We start from the raw sequence: 25608 nt of genomic DNA, 5'->3' as shown, positions 1-25608 counted from the left end.
TATAGAGATCGTACATCTCAAGAAGTATGATAGTACTAGACATGCTTTTTCCAAGGTTAAGTGTTTCTGAAGGCAAAGAAATGCTTCACTACCCTGAAATACTTGAAGCAGTAATGTTATGACTTTTACTTCCCATTTAATTATGCTACTGTAAACTCCGCTGGGACAAGGTACATATGGTTCTTTAGATGAGACTTGTCATACTAATCAGGATTTTCTAGGTTCAGTGCATTGATTTGTTAATGTGCTACTGACATCAGCCAACTGGAATGAGTATCTCTCTGACATTTGTCTTTGCAAGGGATTAAGCGAACTTATGAAACTTCTGAACAGTTGTTGCCCACAGCACTGCATTCTTGACACATGAGTTTAAAAGAATTAGGGGGAAAAAAAAAGTGCTCTATGATAGTTCCCTAGAAAGTAAACATAAAACAAGTACCAGGTTCACCTTTCGGCTTCGGTGTCCTTTTTCTTCTGTCGCGGAAGGCAGCTCCCGACTGCAAGGCCTCCAGCAGGCTATCCATCACCCCTGTCTCATCACCCTCTGTGAAAAGAGATGCAGGGAATTCCATCAGCCCTCAGGGTTACCATAGAAATGTCAGAGCACAGACAGAAACTGGTGATGGTACACAGGGAAAAGACCAGATACCAGGACGAAGCCAGCAATTTCAAAATTCTAAGTGCTGGAACTCTCTCATAAATCAACTAACTTTTAATGAAATCTGTCTCATTAGTGCCTGTGCTACTGTCCACTAAAGAGGACCAAGTTACACTGATTCACTTCACAGCACTGCTTTTATAGTCCAATGGCACAATAACTTTAAATTGAATGTGATCTAGTCATCTGTGTCTCGAGTTATCATAAATCATACTTGCCTGGTAGAAATGGGTTATTTTCTAAGGTATCAGTCCCTATTCTAAAACTGACCAAGTGTAGGATGATGTTTTGGTGGTTAGTATTGAAAGTCTGCTGTGTGAACTTACCATACACAATTACATTTCCACGCTAACTCTTCATGCTCCTAACAATCAATTTTTTTCCTATCAGAGAATAATTGCTCCCTGACTTGAAATGACACAGCACAGTCACTACAAACTTTTATAGAAGGTACAGAAGTTTATCTTCCATAAAAAATACATTGTCAAAACTCTAACAGAATACATTCTATTATGATTAAACTGACGTTCTGTAGATAATTAACAAGGGATGTACATATAGAACCAATTCTGTTTACAAACAACAGATTACATAATATTCACACAAACCTATAATTACCAATGCTTAATATTATTCAAAGAAAGCAGGAGGAAATACTTCAAAGAAGCTGTCAGCCCAATCCAAATTCAAGGGAATACTAAGGATGTTTTTGTCCCTCCAAGAGAGGTTATTTGTACACATTCTCTGTGAAACTGTATGGCTTGAATAACATTACATCTGAAATAATACAGAACGGTTTTCCTCTGGCTTATTACTTCTGGTTTCCTTCTTGAAACATTCCCTTTATAGAGAACAGCTGACAAGTTAGTGCAGTCAAGTACAAATAGCACACTCACTTACAGTTTACAAACAGATATATAAATACAAATATGTATCAGCCACTTTCCCATCTGGTTCTCTTTCATATTTTTAGAAGAGTACTAAACTTTGTAGGTGTTATCAGAAAAGGTGGGTGAGAAATAGAGTATTTGGAGCCTGTTAATTTACACATATATTTAATTCTAAATCGGTTTATTGGCTATTTTTAATTAACATACTAAATATTTCAGACAGTTTAATAAGTAACTGGCTATCTTTAAAACTCTACTTTCAGACCTAAATGTTTTTTCTAAAAGGAACTGTGGATAATGTCAAGTATTTAAGGTTATGAGAATATTTTATTAGTAAACAAAAATATGTTAAAAATCTAAAATTAAATGTTGTGAGCTCACTGACACAAAAGCATGACACTGTAAAAAAATCTTCAAGTGGAAATTGAACAAAACAAATGAACATGTTATCATATTGATAGAATGAGCTATTAAAGAAGAAAAAATTAATTCAGGAAATTTAAAAATATTTTTAATTGCAGACTCCTTAATGAAAAAAAAACCTAAAAATAAAACTTGAACTGTCTCCTTAGTAAATCTGTTGATGGGAAAGGTGTTGTTACATAGTGAGTCTGAAAAACCATTAGCTATCCATATAAGATTAGGCAGACAGGTAAACGTGTCCATGCTCTTAGCAATAGTGATGCTCGCTGTGGGAAAGGAAATGCAAAGAGGGAAAGGAAGAAGAGGAAGAACCCTGAAGTACTGGACTGAATTTACAGGAATCAATTTAGGCTCAAGGGTTTAGAAAAAATATTTTCCCCAACTTTGTGGACCAAAAGAGCCCAGAAACAATGATACAGCTGCATCAGTGAGCACATTACCCTTCATGTCTTGGCTTCTAAATACCACCACTCATGCGAAGAAACCAGACAGAAAAAACAGTGGGCTCTAGATCTGAGGTTAGGGAAGCATGAACCGCGTCAGGAACACAGTACTGAGCTAGGGAAGGAAAAGAAATGCTCAAAAAGTGGGTGTGACCAAAGGACTGATTAAAGAGCTGTCTTGGCTACACTGGGACTAATTGAGCTTCAGATGAGTAATGGTAAGAGTGGATTACTGCACACCGGGAGAGGAAGAATTATGTATCCACAATGACACTGAAAAAATAAAGACTGAGGAAAGGAGGGTATTATTTACAAAGGGGTATGAACTAGTAGATGTCAAAGATATGAGGGGTATAAAAATTCATATTACAACTCATAGTAAGAAATGAAGTAAGCAGGAACCATTGATGGTTGCAAAAAGTGGTCTGTGGAAGGCTCTGAGGAAACTCATAGAGAAAAATATAGTGGATACTATTTTACCCAAATAATCAAATTTGACATAACCAATAATAGGATGCACTGACACTAATTGCCTCTGAAATGATAAACAACATAACCTGTGTAGTACTTTGCACAGAAATATCTAACCTGTATCTAAATGTGAGAAAACAAACGCATGGAGGAGTGCATATTGAATTTAAAATATTCATCATAGTGACGGTGCACTGCTGTTAACGTCCTGCAAAATACTCCCTCCAGCTTCTGACACACTCATCCCCATCCTTCCTGCCATTTTCAGAAGCAATTCTGAAAGTCACTTTTCATGTCTTCAGTAACTCTGTTGTGGCTGCTGCAAAGTTGTGAATCAATTCAAAATGTTTACTTCTCATGGTTACTTTGACTTTGGGAAGAGCCTGCAGTTGCCTTATGCCAGATGCAGTGAGTCGGTGGAGGAAGACCACCAAAATGTTTTCAGGAGCCTGCTTTTCCACTGGATGGCACTTGGCAGCAACACTTACTGTATTTTGATCACACCTCCAAAAGACACTCACAAAAGAGGACTTCAGGAACTGCTTCAGAAAGTGGCACATAAAATAGGATAAGTATGTTGAAATAAATGAAGGAGTATTTTTGAGGGAAATTCATGCCAGTGTAATCAATTTTTATTTACGCACACAATGTATTTGTTTATTAGTTCTTGTACAAATCCAAAATAAGGAATACTTGGTGACATTAATAAGCGCTAAAAATCATGACTATCAGGTAAGACCAAGAAAAGTAAAGCAAAAATGAAAAGAACGAAAAGGGCTAGGAACTGGTCTAGATTAAAGGAGACTGAAGGGATATGATAACCATTTGGCAGTCTTTAATGAGCTCCTGGACTGTAAAAAATTTCTAAGTGACATTATTGGGGAAATTTGAATACAGAGTGGATATTAGATAATTCTATTGTACCAATCTTAAATCAGCATATGATGGCTACATAGGATAATTTCATTGTTCTCAAGAGATAGATGCTGACTTATTGAGCATGTCACACAAATTCCACGTTCTCTACTTCATGCCTTTGAGCATGCTGCTCTCTCCCTATGGAATATCTTTCCCACTTCCTTTATTGAGGAGCTCTTGTCTCTCCTTCAAAGAAGAGAATTGAGAATCTTCTCCTGACCAATGTGGGCTGAACCGGTGCCTTCTATTTCACAGTGCCTCTAGTACATACAGCAATAAATCCTTCCCAATATTATACTGATTACTTGACTGTTTCTATCACTAACTATGAGCTTGCTATCGGCAGGGACTATGCACTGCATTCATCTTTAACACCTAACAAATGTGCTTACTGCATAGGAGGTGTTCAGTAAATAAATATACTGACTAAATCTAAATTAACCAACAAAGCACTGAGAGGGCCAGTTGGAAGAACTGCGCATTTAGGAGACTAAAGGTCAGAAGTGGACAGTTGGCCAGGAGAGTGGCGGGGTAACTCCTGCTACCAGTGTAAATAATACTGCTTTGCTTCTTCCATTTCCCTTGGTGTATACAACTCTTTAGTTTCCAAAAATTTTTTGACTGATATGGTCCAATATCTCCCAAACTGACCAAGTACTGCTTTTCCAACTATGCAATGGTGGTACAGAATGGAAGTATTTTTCACCTAGAATACTGAGTTGCCTAAGACAGTCCTGTTGCTTCTAGTTTTTTACTAATTCTAACGTATCTCATACATTATTGATAAATTCCTAAAGCAGAAAGATGATCTTCAATTTCTCCATTTGCAAACTGCGGCATTTGTCATTTCCTACAGTATAAAGTGCCAACGCTTTCATTTTCCCTTCACCATGATTCCAACTGCTTTCCTAATCTTACCTTTTTCTTTACAACCTACTCTTCAGCTAAAGGCAACTTCCTGTGATTCTCCACTGATAGTCTATCTTCTGCCCATCACTGTCCACCACGGATGGACTATCTCTGCTCTGGTCCTCCCGAGGTGATGGCTTTTCTTGATCTTCACTCTCATACACATATGGAAATAATACTGAACCTGCTTTCTAACTTGAGCTCTCAAGTACCTGTGTGAAACTGGACTATTTACCATGCATTCCATGGGCAAGAGACATAATATCTGTCTAGGGTTAGTGAAAGCCTCAAATGGCATAATACAAATGAAAGCACTTCCTAGATGATTGAAAAGTATAGGGAAATAAATTAAAAAATCAACTCCATAGTGAATATAGGAAGTTTATGAAATATCTGCCTATTAAGTGGTTCAAGTATCATTTTAGGCACATTTCAAATTAAGTCTTTCATAGTATATTTGCTTATGTCATTTTAAGGGTAACTCTCATCTGAAATACAGACTCTTGAAATAAAATGAATATTTAAGGTGAGGACATATAAGGAATGTTATAACGTCGAAAGCTCATTTAGTAATTCAGCACAAGTTTACTTGACACATGGTATATTTTTTTAGGACACTACTAGGCCCTAAAGATATCTAAGCCCTGAGAGTTAGTTAGAAATCTCTTGTTTCCCCAGAAGCATAAGAGTGTGATAGGCACAGGAGGGATGTACAGTGGGTGAGTTACTGGGGACATAAGACTTCACAGTGAATCATGACTGAGAGAACAAACAGGAGCTTGTCACTACAGACTAGGGAGGGAAGAATATTCTTGGCAGAAAACGGAGTAGGTGCAAATGTAAAAGATATGACTAAAAACAACAAAAAATGGGATAAAAGTATTTAAATGATTCATGTTTACATTACTCTTTTTCAAACCAGAGAAATAAAAATTAGCCATGTTTTATCATAGAATTTAATTTCTCTAGCTACAAGTCAATTTAAATTCAAAATATTTATAGCCTCTCTCCTGCTGTGAAAATTCTTTTAAAATAAATAGACTAACTGCTGTAGTCAAAGCCTTACTATGTCTGAGTAACATACCACCTTGCTTAATCTGTAAACGGCACTGAAAACATTGCAGTGTCAGTGGAAATGGAGAAGGGAGAGCTACGGATGAGGGATTTCCAAAGCAGAATCAATAGGGAACAGGGATAAGAAGTGGGTGGAGCGACTAAGAATATTGCTGAGGTCTCCAGCGCTGATAGCTGGTAAAGAAAAAATATGGGGAAAATTACGAATAATACTGATTCTGGTGGTGGACAAAGGTTGGAGGAGAATAGAGTTTCCTTTTGGACGTGTTAGTGGAAGACACTAGAATTGTGCCCTCAAATTCAGACAGATATGTGCATAATTCGGAAGCCATTTCCATTTTATAAAACAGACCACACCAAACCAAACCAAACCGACCACCAAACTCATTCAGCACTGTGGGACAGATTCTGAGAAAGGCTCTGAACTTTATTTGGCTAAGACTTTGTCCTTCCTTTCTTCCTTGGTGTTTCTGGTGCCTGGGACATTTGTAAGACTGAATCAAGAGATGTGGCCTCTTAAGGTTCACCTAAATACAAAGGCCAAGACAGAAGTCTCATCTAACAGGAGTTCTCTTTACTTCATTTCCCACAGTCAAGGCAGAACAGTGAAGCTTCGGGTAATGAAGAATACAAAGAAGATCCTTAAACTTTTCAGAAAGCTAAAAACAATCAAACAAACCAAAGCAGGTCACACAAAGGAAAGAAAGAAGGGAGGCACTGGATTTTTCAATAGCACACTGATTTAAAGAAGGCCAGGAAGAACTGCTCTCCAAATTCTGAAGAGAAATAATTTCTAATAAAGAAATGGTTATGTTGGCAGTAGGTTAAAGACATAAAACTGACATTTATTTGGACATGCAAATATCATCTATACACACTTCCTTGGAAAGAGAGTAAAAGATCTACTTTTGCAGAACAAGGCAGAAACATAAAACAGAGCAAAGCATGCGAGCCAAGAAAGGGGAGGGGACAAAAGCAAAATAGAAAAAAGGATTCCCAGGACTCGGGCCCAGAGCAGCCAGTTGGGACTGCAGGGGAGGAAACAAGCTTAAGAAGAGAACAGTGGCCAGGGAGCTGATAGCAAAGCTGTTGTCAGATCATTTGCAAAATGACTGCTGATGTTTTCAGATGAGATTTTAGCAAAAGTAGTATCAGATATGCAAAAATCCTAAGGGGAAAAGAAGTATGCATTAACTCCTAGAAGTGCAATGCCTAATATGAAATGTTATGGTCTGAATGTTGGTATCCCTCCCAGATTAACAGATTGGCACTTAATCTCCAATGTGACTGTATTAAGAGATGGAGCCTGTATGAAGTGTGTGGGTTGTGACAGTGGGGCTCTCTCATGAGTACGATTAGCATCCTTATAAAGGGGGTGCCAAAGAGCCTCATTCCTTCCACCAAGGATGGACACAGCCAGGAAGTGCCATCTGGTTAGAGTGTGAGCTCTTTGCACACATGGAATGTATTAATGCCCTGATCTCGGTTAGCCTGCTGTCCAGAACCACAGGCCTATACATCTCTGTTGTTCATGAATTACTCTGAATGAGGTATTTTTGTTGTAAAAGTAAAAATATACTTAGACAGGAAGTAAGGAATATTTACCTTGTAGCAACATCTTACGTGGTCAGTGTGATAAGAACTGCAATGAAAGACAGGCTAGAGAAGCAAGAGTACACAAGATGAGCACAAGTGGGGAGAGGGCATAGGGGATTCCATCCTCAACCACTTAGCAAGAATGCAGTAATGTGTAAAATGAAATAGCAGTAACGGTATGTAATCTAGAACTAGGAAACGGGTATACACCAGAAAGAATAACTAAGAATAAAAACTGATTTCCTCAGGAAGTGGGAGAAGTTACGGGGAGTAAGCTCTGAGCATAATATATGTGGGCATTTGAAGACATTGTACAAACAAATACAATTTTCTTGTTGTTGCATTTAGTTCTTGAAAAGGAAAAAGAAGGCTGAGGAAAAGAAAAGAGAAGATGAAGGAAGAGATGGATTCTGGAACTAAGGACCATACCTCTGGGAAAGGCAGGAAGAAAGAAAAATGGAACCCAACAATATGGTGAATGCTGTGGCAGAGACCTGCACTGCCAGGTGGGGGAGCGAGTACCTCATATGGGGTAGGGGGCGGGGCCAGGGAGTCCCATTGGCTTCCCAGACACTGAAGCCTTGTAGAAGAGCACAGAGAGTGCCAGAGGGGCCGGAGGAGGCAAGCCCTGCTAGCATGTCACAAGAGCCAAATGAGGCTGGGCTTCTGGAGGAAAAGAAATGTCTGGGAGAACTCAGCAGTAGAAGACAGAGCAGGGTACTGAAGGGGTAAAACTGAAAAGGCAGGCTGAAATCAATCCACCAAGAGCTGAATATATCACACTTTGTAGTTTGGATTTCATCTTTACAGGATCTAACTCATTTAAAGCTAGGAACTAATACAGCCAAATTTCTGTTTTAGTAATAGCACTAAGAATAGACAGGACAGAGTAAAGCAAATAAGGAGACGCATTTTCAGTGATATATTTCTAGGCAAAATATAATTACAAGCCCAAGTAAGGAAAGGCCCACATAATGAAAAACGAGGAACAGAAAAATCTTTGTCTACATTTATGTGAATATTATAAGGAAATAAAGTTGAGACTGATTTTCAGGTATCTAGTTTGTCCATCTGGATGTACGTCAATAACATTTACTATGTACGGAAGCATCTTTGCTGGCACAATGGATTGGGCATGAAAGGAATTCAATTTGGGTTGTGTTGAGATGTCATGATTTCTCCAGGTGTGGGTGATTCATGTCTAGAAGGCTAATTAGAACTTGGGGGAGAGAAATAGGTTATACTCCTAGATATAACTTAGAAGCACTTAGGTTACTCCGGAAACTAAGGAAAAGCATATAAAATTTAAAAAAAAAGCCCTCCTTCCCCCAAAGGGTAGGGATTGAACCCAGCACCTTCACAGTGAGCTACATCCTTAACCTTCTTATTTGGAGACAGAGTCGCCTAAGTCACTTAGGCTGAGCCAGAACTTGCCATACTCCTGGGTCAGTCTCTTTAGCAGCTGGGATTACAGGCATGCACCATCACACACAGCTAAGAAAACAAGCTTTAAGTCAAACAACTTAGATTTGAACATTGGCTTTAGGCAAATTACTTGAACTTGCTATGCCTTGTATTTTCTCCTTTTACTTTAAAATGCAAAGAATGGCTCCTACCTCAACATTATGAGGATGAAAGGAGAAAAACCACGTACAGTTCTCAGCAGAGTGGCTAGCACACAGTAAGAGCTTAATAGTTGGCTTTCGTTGGGGTGTTATGAATATTATGGTAGCGCAAGAGCTCTCTTAAGGAGAGTGTGCAGAAAAAAACAGCAGAGATAAGTCACAAGGTAAACTAACAAGAAAAGGGGTTTTAAGAAGCAATGACTATTTTCACCTGTGGCCATCTTCCATTGTTTATTTTGGATGTGCTTTCTTAGTGCTTCTTCTTCCCGTTGTCTCCTGACTTAGGTTAAGTCTAACCACATTTTACCTAACTTTATGAAACTGATATAGGTTGCAACCTGAAATTTTGAGTGGGAATAGGAAAAAGAAAACTCAGTCTCCTTGAAGAATTGTTCAAAGTATATAGCTAACATTCAAAATTTAGAGAATCACAGTTTAACCCTTCAAAAACAATGAGACTGTCGCTTTAGCACAGTTACATGAATTATTCTATGTTGCTGGTGACAGAGCTTTTCAGAAACGACTACGTGGCTTTTCTTGGTAACCCAGTTCAGTCTTTAGCCATCTAGAACAAAGCTCAAAATACTACTTAAACCAGACAGCAAAAAAAGAGAATGATTTAAAGTCTTTGAACTTGTCTTAATTCAGATGTGAAACTGAAAATTTACTTGAGTCAGGGGAGTTAGAAAGCCAATTTAAATAATGAAATGATAGTCAGAACAGTTCTCTTTTACTCTGTAATTAAATAACTGGCTCTATCATAAAAAGTGTAATTCTATGGGGAAACCCCCAAAAAGTTTAATATTTCAATTTTCTCTCCCTTACTCATAATTTGTACCACTCGAATAGTCCTTGTTATAAGTTAAAAAATTGGAAAAATTTACAAAGAAGCCCCCTCATCAGAGAATTACAGAGCAGATAATCAAATTCCTTATTCTTACCAGCTACGTGCCTCTTAGCAACTGTCTTCATCTCTGTGTGCCTCCCCCAATCTAGCAGATGGGTACAATAACAGAACTGACCTCAAAGGGATGTTTGAGGATTTAGTTAATATATGTATTTACTGACTCCAACATGGAAAGGCCCAATAAACATGAGGTATCATTATTTAACATTGTTATGACTATCATTGACTTGTACGTCACATTCCTGATTGCCCCGTGTAATGCGTCCAATCCCTGCCCTCTCCTCGTTCCTTGTCTCTTTCAACTAATGGGCTGCACACACTGCTGCTCTCTTCTTCCTCTCTTTAACATGCTTGGATTGAGGGCAGTCAGAACTGAGATAACAAAGCCAGTCTTTTAGTCTCTCTGGGTAATGTGTAAGTTTCACTTAAACTCTCTATTTTCCAGTTTAAGTGAAAAATATTTTAGAGAAATATCAGATATATAAATCACAATTGTATGCTTTATTACACTGTATTTAGGCTTGAATTTAAATAATTTCATGTTTAAATAAAAGTGTTTATAAAGGTGATATTTATAAAACAATGAATATTTTTACATGATTGAGCATGAACAAAAAAACAAAGCAATAAAAAGTGTTCTGGATAGTTATGGATAAATCATTAATTCAACTCTATATAAGCAACAAGAAAAAATTGTAATATAAATATACTGCACTAAATTCTATGGTTTTGTTATTAGTTTTAATTCCTACATTTCTTATGATTTAGATTCCATAGTAAGAGGGCCAGTGGCACAGAACCTGCCTGGCAAGCACAGGTTGTGAATTTGATTTCCGGGACCAAAAAAAAAAAAAAGAGAGAGAGAGAGAAAGAAAAGATTCTGTAGTAAGAAAATGATTTTAGCATTATAGTTATTTAGTTTAATTCACATATTTAAATAATCTTCTGGACTTTAAGAAAAAAGAAAGGTTTTAAAATAAAGTTTTAAAAAACACATGTAAACAAATGACAAAAATTCTTGGAAAACTGCTCCAATAACAAGGGGATAACTACTTTTAGACTATAAACACATGAAAGCATAAGCCTCAAAAACAACCATATAAATAATCAGTGGACGGATCTGTTATTACAAAATACTACAGCACAAGTTGGTTTGTATTAAGTAGACATACCACATGAAAAAGAAACAAAAACAAACAAAAAAACAAAAAAACAAATATGCTAGGGCAGCATTTCCCAAGTGAGAGTCACTGAAAACAAGGACAATAAGAAGGTGTGAATTTGTGTGTACCTGCTGAAGGTGGAGCTAAGACCCAGTGGTTCTGTGCTCAAATAAGTCTGGACCACAACATGTAACATACACTGCTCTTCATAACTCATATCAAATAAACAGGAAAAATTAATTCATGGTAAACATGGCCTTTCAAATCAGTAGGTGATAAAAAAAGTTCCATAACTGCTGCAGTGGCAACAGTGTATTTCACCTTACTACTGACATCAAAATGAATTCCAAGTTGATCAAACATTTCAAAATTAGAAGATTAAAAGTAGAGCCGACAACATGGAAACACCTGTATTCATTAGTTCTGGAATGGGAAGACCTTCCCAAAAAGAAAAACACTTAAAACTCAATAATAATATAAACATCTAAAAATCAAGAGAAGTAATAAGAACAAAGTCTATATAAGAACTCTAAATAAATGATAAAAGATAAACTAAAAAAACAGGTGTTTTACAAGATTTATTTTCCTAAAATTTAAAAAAAACCTTACAACTCAGTGAAAAAGAAATGATTATTGAAATGACTCTTGCATATTCAAGTTCTCAAATTTGAAGACTTTGTTTACTGTGACCTAGTCTAACAATGCGTGAAACAAGGAAAATTGGAAACCCAGCATTGCCTCCCTGGAAAGAAGGATGTTTGCCACGTTGGCACTGTGTGTTCAGCACAGTCTTGGGTGCCGAACAGATGCTTTCAGTAGTAGAAGCACAGAATGTCAGGGAAGAAAGAGTGCGTCTATATAAATACATATGCAGACGTGAAGGAACAATGACATTTAACAAGACGTGGCATTAATACACAGTAAACGGCTATGACCCCTTAACGACAGAGAGGGAAAGGTTAGCTACATGGACGACCACCCTCCACCTCCGAGACAAAGCTGCCTGCTCTTCTCCCCTGCACTCTGAGAAAGCACCTTGAGCTTGGCAAATGTTTACGTACTTCCCACTAAAAGTACACTGGGCTACGTCGTAGATGTGCTTAAATACTTCTTATATTAGTCAATTAAAGAGATTTTCAAGGGCTTTTCTTGGTAAAATATTTGAACAAAGAATGAAATGATTTCAGATAATAAAAATAACTTAATTCAATGTAAAAAAAATCAAAAAAAGGAGGAGGAGGGGGCTGAAGAACAGCATCAGTAATTTCAGAGCTCTCTGTCAAGAGAAGCTGGCACAAATGGACCTGAGGTGATGAGGAGCCGGCTAGCGGTGCCTGTGGCCTGGCAAGCCACAAGGGGTCCCGCGGATGCCCACAGCCCTCCTCTGACAGCAGCATATGGTCCAGACTGGAGGAAGGCGAAAATAAGGTCAGGAAGGCAAGCTGTGGGAGCGTGGATTCAAGGCTGAGGAACTGCCATGGAATATTTTTGAAAGGTGTGAAATAATCAAAACAGTACTTCACTGTGATTAAAGCTGGCATGGTGTGAAGGTGTCAAGCCTGGGTGACTGGGAAAATGGTGGTGTCATTAACCCAAAATGAGAACATGAAAATCAGGTTTTATGTGGAACATGATAAGTTAGGTTTTAAATGAATTGGCATGTGGGTGCTGGCAGAATACTCAAACTATTTTGTTCAAGAAGTAGTTGGAAATGTAAAGTTATAAAATCTGAAGTTCAGTTCTAGAGATATGCAATACATGCTAAGTGTGAGGTGCTGAACCAGCCCCTAGCCCGCTCCCATGGGACTTGCAGTCTAAATGATTTTCGTATGTAATTAGTGACTACCTGTGTGATGAATATTACACAAAAGAAGCAGGTTCCAGAAGACTGCTTAATATAGAGGGAATGGAGATTTAAGGCAGAGCTGCGGTTGCTCTGTGACTATTTGAGGAGTTATCTGTTCCCATCTGTATCTTAAATTTTTGAAGACGTTTTTTGTACTTTAAGACATAGAACCTAACAACACTGTATACCACAACAATTTGTACATTAGCATTTTGAGTGTCAAAAATCTTAAGTTAAAGTGCATGTCACTGCTGTCAATCTTGTCTAAAAAAAAATTTAGCCAAAGCCATTTTCTCGATTCATTTTTAATATGAATTTCTGTCCAAAGTACTGCAAATAGTTATCTTTTGCTTCAATCTAAGAAAAAGTGTATTTATTCTGCCAAAATATGGTGTTCTCTCTCTGTATCTTCCCCAATCAGAAGCAGAAACTGTCTCATTAGTATTAAAAATCCTAATAAGCATAACAGCAACATACTTTTGAAAGGAAGGAAGTCAGCAAGGACAATAAGGCAAATAATAATGAGTAGCAAATGGGGGCAATAATTGACATGCTTCAGAAGGAAGGAAATAACAGCAGAGCTGAAAATGGGACACAACTGAACTTCCAATGAACTCATTAACAAATGGAAACCCAAAACACACACACACACACACACACACACACACACACACACACGCTCTGGAGGAAAAAATGTACTAAATTCTCTCAATACTCTACAAAAAGATGACAAAATGAATACAGAAGTCCCAAAGTAAAAGTTATTATTAGGTAACTTGGAAAGGGTTCTATTTATAAAACAGGAATATGTAAGACAAAAGATTCTAAAAACCTAAATATGGATGATATACTAGGAACTATCACTTTGATTGAATGCCTATGTGCAGGGATGTATGCAGAACATTTCATGTAGATTTCTGCCTTACATTTCTATCAGTGCAAAGTAACCATTATTACAGCCATGTTTAAGTTGGAAAACCTGGGGCTCAAGGAGATTATGTACCCAAAGCCTTACAATGAGTAAACAGCAGAAGGGAGATATGAACAAATCTGGTTCTAAAACTTATTCTATTACAGAATTTTCTTAATACAGAGAGTTCTATGAGAACTGAGAAGCATTCAAACTTTAGCTTTGTTGGTTTATACTTAACAGTGTTGCAGAAAATTCCTTAAGGCAGAAAGACACAGTAACTGACATAGTAAATCAAACAAGACAGACTAGGTTTCCCCCTAATTCACTGGCAGCCAGATGCCTGCCCTCAGGACTTGACAAAAAAAGAGACACAGATCACTTGCAGATGGCTCCTTCCTCGCAGAGAAAGACATTCCTCTTCTGAGACTCAGAGAATTTGGAGATGGTAGACTCTGGCTTCCTAGCTCCTTCTAAAGCATTGAGACAGAATCTCATACTGCATCTGCATTTAACCTCACCTGACCGTGTCCTTTACAACAATGGAAGAAAAGTGTATTTTTGTTCATTACCATGAGTTTGATGATAAACAGGAGAGCCTTGCAGTGCTTGTACTGTCTATCTGATCCATGGTATACAATGTCAGGAACTGCACTTGTGCAAACTAATCGATGACAAGTGTTGCCTGAGGAAACAGTGATCTTTGTTCTGGAGATGGTCAGAAGTAAAAACTACACCGTCTTGTGACTAAGTGGTTAGGATCAGATATATGTCATTTGGCCACAAACTCACCTATGAGAAGTTGCTCAGTAACTTCTGATCATCCATCTCCTATGCAGACTGACCCTAAGTCAGCATTCTAGTGAGATGGCTCTTTAGCACCAGAGTACACCATCTTCTAGTCAGTAAGATTACTGTAGTAAAGCCCCTCTCCACCACCACCTTGCCTGTCAAACTGTTGGCTTTCACTGTGGAGCAAGCAGAACAAGTTTTCTGCATGGCGACTAGCTGTCACCAGTCCCCTGGTGATTGCTGTACTTGGCTTAACCCTCAGACCAGCTAAACCACCATCATCGCTTTTGGCTGCCACTACCACGCGCTAAAACCCTACTGGACATTTATTTCCTCCAGCATTCTCTCTGTTTGCTCAACTTCTTCAGCAAACATTCCCGTCATCCTTTTCTCTTAGTCTAAAGGGGCCACTGCCTAGAAACTGGACAGAAAGTCTCCACTGCCCCCTTCCAGCAGGCATACATCACGTGCCCCATGTCTGTGGGGTGCAGGTGAAGGACAAGACCGGCCTGTTTCCTCCCCGCTGTCTGCTGTGACATCAGGTATCACTTCTCTCCCCTTCCACAAAAACTGCTCTCCTGTGAGGCATCTGGCACTTAGCTACACCACGCTACCCCCCTGGGCTGATGTTGTCATGTACCAGTCTATCTTCTGATTGAGCTCATTCAGTCTTCCATTTCAAGAGAGGATCCACGTGACATCAGCTTGATGCGCCCAACTTTCCAACAGCATCTCCTCTGCGTCCCTCGGCCTCCACCTCTCTGAGGTCCAAGCTCCACTTTCCCTGATGTACCCCATGGCCATAACCTGAACCTCGTCACCACCCAGAACTGCTTCACTTCTACTGACTTAAATACATCCAACTTTTCTCTGACCCCATCCCTTTTACACTCTTTTCTGTAACTCAAGCATCCATGGAAATCTTTGGTCTCCCGGCCCCACCATCTTTGTATCTCGGAGGCTCACCACCGTGATCACGGTTCTCTGGCCAATATCTTAGCTGCCTCTTCCCCCACCCTCCCTTCGCAGACTGCTGGTGAACTCTACACGAACTCCAAATTCTGTTTTCCTGGCCCTAGATCCCGAGTAATAATGCTGCAAGCTAACACCACAGGGTCAGTGTTAGTACTTACCCACAAATGCTACCTCGGCCGATTCTGACTGCTATTCAACATCCCTCGTGTGAGAAGGCTCTTTTTCTACTCCTCGATAAGGCTGTTTCAGCACTGCTACTCCTCCAACCTGCCAGTCACTTCCAGCCAATCACAGTGCAGAGCACTTACTCTAGCTCAGACAGGAAACAAGTCCCTTAACTTTCTATCAGCAAACCTACAAATGTAACTCACTGGGTCCAACTTTGCCACTTTCTCACCTTTTAGAACAGCAGAACACATTGCTTTCAAGACAATTTCCTACACCTATGCTGGCACCCTATTCCTCTGCATTCCCTACTGCCATACACAGAGGGCCCTGATTTATTATCATTTTCGGCCAAACTCCCATCATTTCTCATTCCTTCCAATCTGCACCTAAACCAGTTAAAACACCAGCTTTCCCTTTTCTCTACTCTAAATCCTATCTCACTACAACCTTCTTTCTTTCTTTTTTTTGAAATAGGGTCTCTATATAGTTCAAGCTAGCTTTGAACTCACTATATAGCCCAGGCTGGCCTCAAACTCAAGTGATCCTCCTGCTTCAGCCTTCCAAGTCCTGGGATCACAGCTGTGCTTGATCAGCCCCAGCTAATCTTTTCTACCATCTTTTCTTAAATCTCCTGTATTCATTAGTCAACCCTTTACCCTGACCACTGAGGTCAAGTCGCTGTAATTGCTCAACAGCAGCTGACAATTTTCCTTAAAATGGTCTCTTCCCTGAGCTTTATTGTACCATAATTTCTTGGTCCTTCTACTAGTTGGAGACAATTTTTCAAGCTCCCTTTTGGGCTCTTCTTTCTCTGCCAAGTCTTCCCACCTCCCATTGAAAGGACTTGTTTATTTCCATGGCTTCCTGTATTGAAGACTCCCAATTTCTTACCATCAGGGCAAACTACACGCTGAGTACAGACTATGATAGCCATCCTGATTTGCAAAGATTAACGAGTTTCCTGGAATACAGGACCTCCAGGGCTACAACTGGGAAAATCCTGGGTGAACAGAGATATATGGTCATCTGGACTCTTTCCAGTCACTCACTAGATATCCTACAGATACCTTGAACACAACACTGTATATATAAACTTGAATTCATTTTTCCCAAACCTCTGCCTCCTCCTTTACTTCAGTGAATGCTATCACTTGTTCAAGCTAGAAGCCTCTGAGTGATTTTTTAACAACTCTGAAAGGCGAATATATAGAGAAGGATCTCTCCAACTCTAGTTTAGACACTGAGTTCCCAGTGACTTTTGTTATTATAGAAATACAGTAGTCGGTGGGATTCTTAACAATTAAAAATGTATCATTTATGGAAAACTTAAACTCCGTTGGGGTTGCTCCAGTGGTGCAAGACATCTTGACACTAATCCCGATCACCATCTAATCTACTATGAACTTTCCTGAAACACTGTGGGGTATTTCTAAAATGCTGTTTAGGAATGATTAATTTTCATAATAATCTTAAATAAAGAAATGTTCCTCTAAGAAATTGTGCTCCCCTGGAAAACAGTTTGTATTAACTCCTGAGTGCCTTGGTCTGGAAGATAGTACATATTGTGCAGGTCACCAGGAAAAAAAAATTGCCTTTCAGTTTACTCTGCAAATGGCTTGCGGGGTTTGGCTATTTCTACGTAGCTCCCGGCTCTTCGTGTGCTCACCGAATATTGCCTTTAAATTTGCCTGAATGACTGCACAGAGGGGAATGAATTGAAGTTTTAGATTAAGGGTCTACAAAAGAGGAGCAAGAGCTAACAGTCTTCAGGCCAAAGGAAATATGACAAAGATGTAACTTCATGGTGTCCTGGGTTATTATTTTTACCTTTCTTCATCTTCCTTCAGCATGAGACCGTAGATAGGCTGGCATCACAGCCAAAACCAGACTACATTCGAGGAAGAACTATCTGAAAAGAAATGATGGACATAGGACCAGAATGCTAAGGAATATGGCATCCTTTGTATCTCTCAAATTTAAAATGTTCTCTCCCATGGAAATTCGGTGTAAATATCCTTGAACTGGGCAGCTTGCTGTGGTTTCACAATTAGAAATTTGTTACTCGTCTCAAACATGAACAGTTCTCTGCTGCTCCACGTACTTCTGATCTGAGCTTTGGCTCATCATCTCCACCTTCTCACCGAACATCTTGTGGCCACATTTGCACACATTAGCACTTCCGTCAGGCATAAGTGCATCAAGAGAAGTTTAAATTAGACTAGTTCATTTGCTACTTCATTAACAGGTGTGGTAAAAGTCCAAAGAGGAGATTGAAAATAGCTAAAATGGGGGGGAGGGATTATACGTGAATCTAAATTATCTGTGTCCTCTATGCCTGCGGATAACTGAGAATCAGCTGTGCACACATCTGCGGGTGTTTACACACACTTACCATCTGTGAGATGCTCATGGGCTGTCAATGGTGGGCTAATTAGTGAAATACTAGTCATTTCTAATGACAGTTGTTATGGATAAAGATTTTATCCAGGGTCCATTGATCTCAGAACCTCACTGAGCACTAGAGGCCACTCTTCTTTTCATGACAAGACTAAGGAGTTACACTGCACTGAACATGTCACACATTAAATATGCATTATAACTAGATCAGGCTGCTAGTTTATGCATGGTAATGAGCTCTGTTCTTAATAGACTGGAAGTGCGTATTGAGTATTTGTCAGGGAAATGAGAAGTTGTCAATCTGTAGAAAGGTCAACTGGTTCTATAATATATGACATTTTTATTTCTGCTCTACATACATACTGTGCACCTTCCATTCAGAAAATTCAGAGCACACAGTAAATTAGTAATTGATATGAGAGATGATTCATTAATGAAAAAAAAATATATGGATATATTCCTGCAGACATATGTATTTCTCTAAGTTCTCCACAACTACAACTTTTTCTAATGTCTTTCTTTTACTGGTCACAGTTGTGAGGGTGTAAAGAAAAATGAGGCCAAGATGGCTCTGCTTTGGTTCAGGCTGTGAGAAGGTGCTTTGTGGTGGACATGAAGTCCGAGTCAGCAAGAGCGCGGTGCAGGCGCACCTCACTGGCCTCAGTGTAAATAACCGGTATAACTGAGGTTATTATTGGCATGTGGCCACTCCTGTGTAGACCCCTGTATATGGCTACACTGACACAAGACCTGGCAGGCTGGGGACTGGGGACTCCTACAAGTACACAGAGGCTGGGCTCTGAGTGAGGACAACAGAGAATGCCCAGTGGCTGTGAGCCGCTGAGACTAAAGGCACCTTCAGACATTTCCACCACTCTGTCTGTCCTTAGCGCTGCCTGAATCTCTAGCGAATCCCCTAAACTCTGCCCTGGTGACAAGACAGGAAAACGTAAACTGGTAACATTAAAATAAAATAGGTCCTACAATTACAAGGAAAACAGAAAAACATACTGTCCATGAAGAGAGACTCCTACTTATCTCCTAGTGAAAATATCTTTTAATAGAGCTTATAAGTGTATTGCTGCTGTCTGATGGTATACTGAAAGGAATAGTTAATGTTTAAAATTTTTTATATTCTGATCAATTTTGCACGCTTGTGTCTGGTAATCTGGGCAGCTGACTTGAAGGTAACAATATGCATTGGAATTACCGAGGTGAACTCCTACCATCTTGTCTAGTGAAACTTTGATTATCTCTAATGTTTTATTTAATAATTATTTTCTTATTCTCTTTAATGGTTTGAACAATTTTCCACACTTACATCTGGTGATCTGAGCAATATAGTTGAAGATGGCAATGTGTAATATAACAACCACTGTTAATTTGTATTATTTTGTCTTCAAATCCTGTATCACCTTAAATGTTCTTGCTTTGGTTTGTTTAAGTTTGTGATACTGGTATGCTGCTACTGTTCTATTTTTGTTTGTGTCTCATTTACTACTCTCTTTAAAATAACAAAAAAGTAAAAAAAAAAAAAGACAGTGTCACAGAATGAGTGAAAGATTAAGCAAAATTTGACTGCTTGAGCTCTGGTGAAGCAAGTTTTTTATTTAAAAATAATTTACAGAATACAGATGCAATTTTCAATTTCCATGGCCTCTTACATTGTAGATGAGGAGCATTAAGCTCTTGAGAAGCTCACTGAAACATGATTCCTCGGTTTTTGGTAGAGCTGGGGCTGGAATATCATCCTGATGCCTAAGCTGGAGCCTTTGATATTACATGACAGTGTTGTGTGCAGGGGGAATAGCCCCAACCCCTAATGCTGAGAACTTGAGCAAAGGAGGATGAAAATGAAAACCTACCCTATGTAAGTTTCCACATTTTCTGTCCCACATCCCGGCTTCACTCTCCTGAGAGCTTGTGAGCTCTAACACCACACATTCGTCCTAAATGTCTCCCGCTGTAATAGAAGGCCAGGCCAGGGATGTGTGTTGCTGCCCCTCCACTACAACGGCACGCTCACTACATGCACAGGAGGAAAAGTTTTGATAGAGGGGATTTTCTCAATGTTAAAGAAATAATTCTAATAATGGAGGAGGTATTCTGATGCCTATTTTCATAATTTTTTCCCAAAAAGTGAATAATTACAAGAGCAAATCATACAAGAGCTCTAGGAATGTCCTTCAAATTGCTAAGTAAGGTATAATTAGTACTTAAAGAAAAAAAATCACTAACTATTTACTACATCAGTATCACATATGCCAGGAAAATAAACATGAATACAAACTTCAGTAGTGAGGCCCTGAAAGCCTGGGAAGCGAGCATCCAGGCTAGTTCCACCTGAAGAGCAAAAGAACACTGACTTATTTTGTTTGAAGGGGAGAATGAGATACATTTTCTTCTTAATCCTACCTGAACCTCAAGCCTCCCTGGGATTCTCTAGGAATCAGCCATCTCCAGGTCACCCTCAAAAGCTAATAAATATAACTTGTTTCAGAGAGTCTATTAATGTAGGAGTAAAAGAAAAGCCAAGTTGTCTTTGCTAACGTGGGAGTCAGTTTTTGAAGCTAAGAGTTACCATTCAATTGATGTGTTTCATACCCTATGCCAGATACAATAGAGTAAATTCATCTTAGTTTAAAAAGTATTTAAATTAGAGATACAAAATCAAGATGTCTTAAAGTTACTATGGACATCATCCACTCACTTACAAAAATGTTTTTCCTTGTGTTTTTCCACACACCCAGTCCACTACAAAGCCCCGTTGATTCTTTCTCTAAGCTGTCTTTTATAGCCATCTTGTCTCCTCTCTTTTAGTACATTGCAGTTCAGGTTTTCTTAACTCCCAAAAAAACTGCAGGAGTGTCTTAACTGGTCTCACTCCTTGTAGCTCCCAAAATCCTTCATTCCAGGGGTGGTGAACCTCTGGAATCTATGCTACAACAGGCTGTTTGTACCACTGAAAGCTCTAAAAGGTTCCATCTGCATTTTTACCTCTGAGCCAACTCCTTAAAAGTAAACCAGGACACTCCCTGTGCTTCTTGCCCTTGAAATGTGCCTACAAAATAAGGCAAATGCGCACACACAGCAGACTATCCTACTTCCAATTTACCTTATCTCTTCCCATGGCTCTATCGAAAGAGCATGCTAGGCCTGCTACATCACTTGTCGCTGGTCCAAATACAAATCTTATGCGTCTGCGTCTCAATTAGCTCAGCTCATTGGATCCATAAGCTTAGCGACTGTGGCCCTTCATTTCATTCTGTGTTCATTTGACATCCACCTCGTTCAAAATTACAGATTATGGGTAGGGATGTAGCTCAGCAGCATAAGTGTCTGCCTGGCAAGAGAAAGTCCTGAGTTTGATTCCCAGTATCCAAAATAAAGACTTTCAGGACAATAAAAAGAAAGTCTTTTAAAGGGGCCGGGGGTATAGCTCAGTGGTACAAGTGCCGGCCTAGCAAGCGCAAGGTCCTGAGTTCGATTCCTGGTACCAAAAATAAAAAATAAAAAGATGTTCAAGATTACAGATTCCAAAGGACCAACAGAGGTCCTTGCTTCTATAGTATTGCTCAGATGCCTACCCTACCACCAATGTGGAAGCCAAATGGACCATTCGTAGTTTAAGAATTACTCATGCGGTGGACAACACATACCACATTTTATAGTTTTAAATGGAAAAGATGGCTCCGTTAGTCGGGAGAGCAGAAAGGACATTACATTCAGTTTGGAAGAACTGCACATTCATTCCAGGAAAAAAATGGGACATATAAGGTAGAATTTCCTGTGGAGTCACAGGGTCTGAAATCTAAGAGTGGAATCATCTTGTATCCAAATGCAGAACTGTTGAGAGTGGCAGAGCTACCAATATCTAGGCACAGGAAGGCTACACAGGCAGCTGAGCGCTGCCAGGCCACAGTGACTTCCCAAAATGCAAAGTTCAAGTGAATACTTCTGAGAAACACAAATGTCAGGGAGCAGACCTAAGAGAAACCCAGCAGATCTCCTGGGTTACCGTTCAGGGGCAAATCAGTCATCACCCTTACCGAAAGCAGACGGGAGAAATCCTGTCAAAGTGAGGGTGCTGTTTCACACCTAGACAGATGTGAACCAGGAGAAGTACACAGGCCTAGAGGAGCGCCGAACCAGCTTTCAGGCTTGGGGACTATTTAAGGGGGAGGAAAGTGAAAAGACAGCGGTGAAGGAAATTTCAAACACTAAAAACCAAGCTTTACAATGGAAGTATTGAGCACACATAAAGAGAAAGGGAGAACACTGATGAAATTGTTCACCATTGGGCATTAGGTGGCTCAGCTCGGAACTGCATTTACAGAATAGTTAGCACATCTGAATTTGTGCCATGACTATAAAATTCCTTTTGTTACCTAAACAAGGGCACATGAAACAAACGACATATATCTTGTCCTAAGACTGAGACAGTTTGCATTAAGTATACATAAATAACACCTGGATAGTTCAGAAATTTTTGTCCCATAAACATGAATTCCATAAATATTTTTAAAATGCTTATTGAACACCTGCTATGGAAAGATACTATATTAGAAGTAATAGCTCACTTTAAAAGGTTTATTTTTAAAACAAGGTCAATTTTGTATAATGGTTTTATTTTTATAATATTTATTAATGGAGAAATAATATTATGTTTGATCTTCATATATAAAGAAGCCAAAATCTCATACCCAAATCAGAGCACTAATGGAAGTATCATTTAAAATAAAGTATTATAAAATGTTTTGTGTCTTCTTTTGCATTTTATAGAAGAGTAACATTATCTAATTAATGAAAGGATAAACTTTTACCTCCAAAAGGCCTCCGATAAGTTTCTAGGTGGAAAACACCAAGTTAATAAAACTCCTGACTTCTTTTCCGAATCAAGTGACCCCGTATCGGAGCACACTGAACGCGTGCAAGCGTGCACACATTCCCACACACGTTCCCCACACTGAGACTTCTCTTAGGTGGGTTACAACATTCGGATGGGAACATTCTTCTAGCCCTAGGAGTTCCTCAAATTATTGCAAGAGTAAATACTGTTAGTGATTATTTCTCCCTTCTCTTCTTGGCTTTCCCCCTTCAGAAATGATAAATGACAACTGATTCTTTATTCTATTTCTACTACATCAAACTGCAATAGGACAAGAAGAGTGTCGAATATAAAGTGGGTATTTTCTCTAAGTGGCAAGGAGCTACACTCCTTCCCGAGCTTCCCCCACTAAATGAGTATATCAGTTCTCAACAAAGCTTGGAACCATTTGGACTCTACTTCCCAGGTGGAGAAAAAACAGCTTTAGACTCTCTACAAGGCCTCCAAATACAGCAATAGGAAATTCTATGCTCATATCCGCAGCCACCCTGACTTAGGAAACAGTACTCCCTCAGACTGCAATGTTGTGAACCTAACTAATCAGAATACAGTATGACCAGCTCCACAGCTCCTTACACCAAGTTCCCGAAGCATCTCATGAAAAGGTTTTAGGGGTTTCAGTTTATGTGGAGAGAGAGGAGAATTAGGGTCTTTTCTCAAGGGTGAAAAAAAGGTACTTCAAATTATCATTTTCATCTACCAAAGCTGAAAGCAGAACACAATCAACAGAGTCAGAGCAAAATAACAAAATAATCCATTGAAATATTTAATACTTATTTAATATTTATCTCATAAAAAATTCCTTGCATTCAAGGCATTGTGCTTTTTCTTGAGAGAGGCAAAGAGCATTGCTGATCCATAATAAACATTAAAGTAAATAATAGAGGATAAAAGTGAACAAAACAAAACCAAACAAAAAAAACCAACTTCTACTCACATGTGGGTCCAGCAGAAAGCACCATCTAATTAGCATCAAAAATATCCACTGGGAACCAGAGATCATAATTGCCATTGAGTACTAAAAGGATCAATACTTCTAAAATGTATCTGAAATGTAGGAGAAAGACTTCCTTTTTCTTAGTTCTTGGGCATGGAATCAAAATAATCCCTTTGTTCCCCAAGCAAACAATCTTCCTGACTTTCTAACACTTGAAGGCGAGTTTGCTGTTCAGTTAAAAAGAACGGTCACACATTTAGAATTTTCGAGCTAATTGCCAGTCTGAGAATAAGACTTGAATGACTTTGGAGGGAAAGTATGCAGCTTCCTGGAGCAGCGGTCCTTCACACAACACTCCTGAATGTTAGTGATTAGTGATGCAACCTCTGACTCAGGACTAATTTGACAAAAATGTTTCTAGTTTGCAAGATTCCTGCCTGAAGAGCACTAACAGTTTAAAAATAAGCTGTCAAAGGATTATATTGAACTAAAATTAACTGTCACTTATACTCATTAATGACAATTATTATTGGAAGTGCTATGGTGAAAATTTGTGCTTGGCAGGCAGTGGTTTCCCCTAAGAACTGCTTGTCCCCCAAACAGTCGTGTATTTTCTGTTACTACACTGTTCTGTCATATTCTCTCAGCCTCGAGGCATTTAGCGTGTGTTAAGGCTGCCCTCAATGTAACTCTGTTAATATTATGTTGCTTCTAATTTTCACAAAGAACATTGGATATCTAAGCTAGGAAGTCATCCAGGAAATAATATTTTTAAATCCTATTACAAAATAATGTCTAATTTCATCTAAACACTAATGCCTATTTTTACCATTTACAACTAACATATAAATATTCAATTTCTCTGTTTAATTTTCCCAGTCTGCTCTAGGGTATAGTTATTCATCACCATCAAAAGCCAAATACTACTGTGTTCTTTTTTTCTCTTCCAGATAATGACTTTAGACTTTGAGCAACTTTCATGACCAACTGCAGCTTCCAGTGAATAGATTTCCTTCAACCTTAAGGACTGAATGTCAGAATGACCCAAAATAGGGAGAGAATCTATTAGAAAAATAAAACCTGCCTCCACCTACGACCTTGTGACACATTGATATTTTCATCTCAAAAGATATACAAACAATAGTTGAGAAATACTGTGGACTGTAAGCTACACTAAAAGGATAAAAAAACACAATGGTTGTGGTAGATTGGCTACTGAACCACATAATAATCCAGATGCTTATATTTCAAAAGTTCAACTGCACCATTTTTCACTTCAGATTAAAAGAACTTAGAAAATCTGATTATATTCTGCAGTCTGAAACATGAAGACTGAATGTTCCCTAGCATCATTATTTCTCAAAATTTTTACTTATTAATTGCTATCTCCTTAATTTTAATACAACTGGCCATCCTGCAAATGTATGCTTTTGACTACAGAAGACCAGAAACAAATTAACAGAAAAGTTTTTCACTCTACGCCTGCAATCAAAGAACAGGGTCTATGGATTATTGATGTACAGCAAGAATCAGTAAACTTTTTTTATAAAGGACTACAGAGCAAATATTTTAAGCTTTGAGGGACATACAGTTTCCATTGTAACTATAATTGAATACT

The 25608-nt window shown here is 38.8% G+C and overlaps 1 protein-coding gene across 1 annotated transcript in view; it reads right to left on the bottom strand.

Annotated features, from left to right (window-relative positions):
* Positions 1-25608, bottom strand: part of Diaph3 (diaphanous-related formin 3) — a 453636-nt gene that overhangs the window by 100423 nt on the left and 327605 nt on the right. Inside the window, 1 exon segment of the mRNA XM_005374208.2 lies at positions 449-544. Coding sequence (XP_005374265.1) covers positions 449-544 — 96 coding nt within the window.

The sequence above is a fragment of the Chinchilla lanigera genome, unplaced genomic scaffold (assembly GCF_000276665.1).
Source record: "Chinchilla lanigera isolate Chin_1 unplaced genomic scaffold, ChiLan1.0 scaffold00003, whole genome shotgun sequence".
NCBI lineage: Eukaryota > Metazoa > Chordata > Mammalia > Rodentia > Chinchillidae > Chinchilla > Chinchilla lanigera.
This window is presented reverse-complemented; position numbering and strand designations above follow the sequence as displayed.